Below are 5,922 nucleotides of genomic sequence, written 5' to 3'. Positions count from 1 at the left end.
ACAGGGTGAAATTTAAGAAAGGGGGCTCCAGGAGCGCAGGAATCTGCTCCAGTCACATGTCTTGTTGTTTTTCTCTGCTCAAAAGTTATGCAAGGATACGTGTAAGCATGCTTGGTATGTGTCCTTGCACTCCAAATAAGAAGTGAAGTGTTGGCATTTCCTCTGAGTGCACCTAAGTATTGTAGTAAACATTTGCTGGCTATAATCAGAGGGTCTGCTCTCCAAAGCTCTATTTATGCTCTGTATAACAGGAGGCAACCCCATCATTCTGCACTACATAAGTAAAGTTTGTCATTTTGAAGGCTACAGTCTCTCAACCAGACACTTCTGTGCAACTTAAATTGGCTGAAAATTGTGGGGGGAAAACCCACTTACATAACGTTTCACCTCTCACTCTCTGGAGAAAACCAGAGGTGGAGGAAATACTCAGAAGTATAAGTAGCAATCCTGTCATGTGAAAATAAGTCCTGCTCTCAAACCAGCAAAATATACCTTAAAGTATCAAAAGAGTCTTTATGCAGAATGTCCCGATAATACAGGGTTACATAACAGGATCACTGTCATGTTAACTGCTGTTGGGAAGGTTACTTTTAGAAAGTAATAGGTCACAGATTAGTTACCCTGTTAAAAAATGTATTGAGTGATGCCACTGTTTTAATTACTTCATCAAGTATTGATCACTTCTTGATTACTTTTCTAACCAATGTTTCAAACTAGGCAATGAAGCTTAAAAAATAGTCAAAGCCAAAAGAAGGCATTCGGTTGTTTTCTACATATGAACCTTTTACTGAAAATAATATATTTGGACGTAACCTCTTTGTAATCGCCAACGTTTCGATCAGTCACTGTGAAATCCACTGCAAAATTCAGATTTTTAGAACACGTTTGATTCCATTTTAACTGTGTCACTTTTATTTATATGTGTAGCTGCGACAGAGAGTGATTTGTTGTCTTTTATTAGCAGTGACATAACTGTTTCCTGTGGTGTTTAACGGCCAATCAAAGTGCTCGATGCAAAGTGCTGCACACAGATGACAAAGACTGATTGATTTTATAAGTTTTCTAAGAAAAGACAGTAACTATAGATGTTAAATAAACATAGCTAGAATTAAACGTACAACATTTCCATTATTTAAAATGCATATGAATAATAGAAGTATAAAGTAGCTTAAAATAGATATACCACAAAAGAAGTACCACAAGTTCTTGAGTAAGTACTTAGTTACTTTTCACCACAGGAGATATTTGCCTGAAACATTACAGCAGGGAAACTCAACTTGCTTTACCAGGGGGCCACTTCTGCAAAATGACAGGAGACCAGGGGCCCAATGATAAACAAACAAAACAATATTTATCAGCATATAAACAAATTGCCTGTTCTAAACCTTTTGTCGTTTGCTGATATCGCTTATCTTTGCCAAAAGGGAAATCTTTGCACAGCAGCCCTGCACAGATAAGGTGTACGCAGGGGTGTTTCTAAGATTTAAAGACCTCTGGCAACCTGGTCTCACTCCGAAGTCGATATCTGGAGCTTGAGCTTGAGTGACTTGCAACGTCCAACACTGACGAAAAAAGCCGTCCTTTAACACTGGCAGCCAGTCGGCGTTATAGTTTAACTTTGTTCGGTGGCATCAGGGGGAAACCTGGCGGCGAAAGGCTGAGTAGGGCGGGCGTGAGGGGTGGTGGATGGGTCCAAGAAACACTGGTGTTCATGTCTTGTGAGATTATAAAGCAAAACCCTGGTCTTTTTTCCAAAACCTAACCATGTGCTTTAGTTGTTGAAGGAAAAAGTCAATTTGTGGTGTTGTACTGAGGTGCATTTATTTTGAAAGAGACTGTATGTAAACGGTAAATTTCCTGTGTCAATGGAAGTGTATTTTGAAAAGAGACAATGCATGTAACGGCAGAACTTGACACGGTGTCCCAGAATGTCCAACGCAACCAGGGTACCTTACGGTGTCCCAGAATGTCCAACGCAACCAGGGTACCTTTCACGTCGTATGTGGACGTGGAAAGTCCATGACCAAACGTGTGACAAGGTTGGAGAGAGAATGTGTTGCCTCTGTCGGCGTCCAAGGGATCCTCACCTGGCACTTTCTTTTTTAATAAACAAGCTTTATTTTGATGCTTTTTATGCAACTTTTTAACATTCCAAGTACAAAAATATTCTCCGTGTGAATCGTCGTGAATTAGAAAATGTTCAATAGGCCACCCGGCGCCCTATTGTGAGCCAGATTTAGCCCACAGGCCGTAAATTGAGTATCACTGCATTGCACTCTGATACAGTCTTTAGTCACTGTGATGCCATTACTGAGGATCACAAGAGGTATGAGCAGGTCTGATCAGTTGGATAATAGACTTTCACATCCATGACGATATTTTGCATCCGCAGCTCAGCAGCACGTAATGATCTGTGTAATATTACACTCTGCTTGAATGACTCATATACCCTCTTTGACTTATGTTAAATCAACGCACTGTAAACAAATTATGCAGTGAAGGTAATTTCCTCTCCAACTAATAGAACTTCTACTTCCCCTCCTCCTTCTGTTGCTTTTCAGAAACATCCCTGGGGACACACATATACTCACACGCAAGCACACACACACAGGCACCATGCAGGAGTCAGAGCCCACAGTGTGCCAGCTGCAGCCCAACATCATCTCTGTGCGTCTTTTCAAGAGGAAGGTCGGTGGTCTGGGCTTTCTGGTGAAGCAGAGGGTGTCCAAGCCGCCTGTCATCGTGTCTGACCTCATCCGTGGCGGTGCGGCGGAGGAGTGCGGCCTGGTGCAGGTGGGTGACATCGTTTTGGCTGTCAACAACAAGCCCTTGGTAGACCTGTCCTACGAACGGGCCCTGGAGACGCTGAAGAACGTTTCCCCTGAGAGCCACGCTGTGCTGATCCTCCGTGGGCCTGAGGGCTTCACCACCCACCTGGAGACCACCCTGTCTGGAGATGGCCGCCAACGCACAGTGAGGGTCACACGTCCCGCTTTCCCACCCTCAAAGTCCTACGAGCACTGCTCCCCTCTCAGCCCATTCAGCCCCGGGCAGCAGCAGCAGGTCAACAAGGAGCCCCAGCTTAGGGCCATTGAGAACCTATCCTCTCCGTCCATCACCCAGTCGCTCCTGCAGAGGGGAGGCGTGCAGGTCCAGGACCCCCTGCTGACGAGGGACGGGAGCCGCGGCACTCTCCTGTGCAACGGGCTGGAGGAGAACAATGAGCTGCTGAAGGAGATCGAACCGGTGCTGCGCCTCATCAAAAACAGCAAAAAGGAGATCAATGGAGAAGGACAGAGGAATGTGGGGAGAAGAGACGCCGAGATTCAAGTGGCCTGGTAATTTGTGATGAGATACTATCCTATCGATCCCTCAGTTAAAGTGTCTTTGTGCTTGTTTCCCTCCACAGTGCAGGTCTGAGTTAGAGCCAGGGTAGAATTAGAATCACGATTTAGGTCAGGGACTTTTCAAAAAGATGGTTAGTGGCTGACTCGAGAGCCAACACCTGGCCCTCTGATTGAAAGAAAGTCTGCCCACTCACTCTGCCACCCTGCAGTCCCTAAACTACCTGACCCAGCTGCGTTGCATTAGCAGCTACAGACAGGCTCTCATTCACCTAATATGACTCAGTGTACAGTGCCAGGTAATTACTGTCTGCACGCTGATCTCCAGCAAACCTCAATTAAGATGACATCGCTCACAATATTCATCATGACCAGTTCGGTTGCTATTCTCCAATTACTGGAGCAACTGCTCTATGAAGCTTCTATAAGCTTATATAAACAAACAATTACATGAAACTTCCTCCCTTGGACCAAGATTTTGGGTTATTTACCTACATTTTTGGCCCGAGATTGGTTAAAAAATTTTCAGGAAATGATTGTAAGGATGCTATTGCAATCAGTATGGAGCAAGAACAGCAACTTTTGGTACTGAAAACAAAATCTGGCATTGAAAAGGGAAACACTGGCTCTTAAATAAGTTATGCTGAAAAATAAAACCCAGGCATTACAAATTATTAGCATCAGATTAAGTCAGATCTGCAGAACAAGAGCAAGGACAGTAAGTTTTGGCATCAAAAATAAAATTTTGGCATTGAAAAATGAAACATTAGCACTGAAAAAAAAGTTCCACTGAAAAAATAAAACTGTTATTAATTATAAATATTTGTATTTTATTTTTTATTTATTTTTCAGTGATTTTTTTTTAATCCTTAAGGGTTTTTTTTATTTATTGTATTTTATTTTTTATTTTTAATAATCTTTATCTGATATTTTCCAACATTCTGATAATTTCCTCCCTTTGCAGAGTGATAGATTTTTTTTTAAATCCTGAAAGTTTTTTTCTTCTTCTTCTTCTTCTTCTTCTTCTTCTTCTCATTATTATTATCATTATTTTTATTATTATTTTAAACTTATGTCACTCTTTTGGTGTGAGGGGTTAGAGTCTGAGGGGAGGGGGCAGGGAAAACATGATTTCCATAGAATCTGCATACACAGGAGAGAACGTCTCTCTCAGAAATGCAAGAGTGATGTGACAAACACTCAAAAGACTGGCATAGAAAAACACATCAGAATGACAGAAATATCAAAATAAAATTATGTGTGATGTTTTATTTTACAGTGGAACTTTTTTCCCTTTTTTTTAATGCTAAACCTTATTTTAATGCCAAAACTTACTGTCACTGTTCTCTGCTCTGTACATCTGCCTTAACTCGATGCCACAGTTCAGATATAAGTGTTAGGATAGACATTAGACACAGTATCTGCTTCATTAGCATCCGTGTCAGTTCCCATATTAATGTGACATAGTAGACCCCAATTAGCATACAGCAACACAAAGCGTGTCTCAAACTTGTCATTAGAAGATTTGTTATTTGTTTGCAAGAGAGCGAAACTTCCAAACAGTCCCTCTTGGTTATGGAGGTCAAGTGCAGCAGTGTTTCAGCAAGCGAGTCGTTGAGAAGTGTGAAATTGGCAACAAGTATGTGCGTTCAACATTTCTACTTCTTAACATTTAATGAGAGAGGCTGACAAATGTGGGTCTGGGATTGCTTTTAGTTTGTTTCAAGTGTTCACTCTGGACCAGCTATTCATAAAGCTTTGCAGCCAATATTCCATCCCCGGCTCGGTCTAAATGGTCTGCACAGTGTACTGTTGATATTGGCATCTCAGTTATTTGCTATTGTGCTCCCACGACCGATTTAAATCAAATTGAGGCTACAGTCTCCTTTAATCAATATGTCATTCTTGACCAATCCATGCACATCCTCCTCTCTTTCATAGATACACTCTGAGTGATTCATTGCAGTCCAGGAAGACGGTGAAGTCTTTCTGAAATGGCCTTTTTTTCTCAATGGGGTTGAAGCTTATACAATATAAAGAACATGTTGACATTTGGTCACCAGGAAGGAGCTAACTTAATTCAATCTTTGGCTTTGAAAGGTGGCCTTCTGTAGAGTTCTGAGAAAAGGTTATTATATAAAGAATAACCAATAATGTTTGTTTTCTTTCCGGACACATTTATGAATCAACATCTCTCAAATTATTTCTTGATGACTGTTTGCCTGGAATCCAATGGCACATTATAACTGATAGCTTGCTTTTAGAGCAGAAGCAGTTGCAATTTCACAATTCAGCATGAGGCCAGTGTTGCTCTACATCAGAGTCAGAGCTGATGACAAACGACACGTGCAACTCCCCGCGTTGTTTCTGCGTGTCTGAATTCCACCTCTGGATCGTGGGGATAAAATAAGCTCGTGCAAACTGCGCCAATAAAGAGATACAGTGTGGCAGGGAGTGTGAAAGGGAGGAGGGATGCCTGTGAGGATTTACAATTAACATGGACACATGCTCGTGCTCAGAAAGATGGGGGGGGGGGGGTGAAGTGTGGAAGGCAGTAGATGGCGGTATGGTGGCGTTT

The 5,922-nt window shown here is 42.0% G+C and overlaps 1 protein-coding gene across 1 annotated transcript in view; it reads left to right on the top strand.

The window, feature by feature from the left end:
- The first annotated feature begins 2,601 nt into the window (after positions 1 to 2,601).
- nos1 (nitric oxide synthase 1 (neuronal)) overlaps positions 2,602 to 5,922 on the top strand; it is a 53,537-nt gene continuing 50,216 nt past the window's right edge. The window contains exon 1 of the mRNA XM_050050636.1: positions 2,602 to 3,338. Coding sequence (XP_049906593.1) covers positions 2,617 to 3,338 — 722 coding nt within the window. The 5' untranslated portion in view covers positions 2,602 to 2,616. The remainder of the gene's footprint in view (positions 3,339 to 5,922) is intronic.

Source organism: Epinephelus moara, chromosome 8, assembly GCF_006386435.1.
Source record: "Epinephelus moara isolate mb chromosome 8, YSFRI_EMoa_1.0, whole genome shotgun sequence".
Taxonomy (NCBI): Eukaryota; Metazoa; Chordata; class Actinopteri; order Perciformes; family Serranidae; genus Epinephelus; species Epinephelus moara.
The sequence above is the reverse complement of the archived record's forward strand: the minus strand, read 5'-3'. Positions and strand labels throughout refer to the sequence as shown.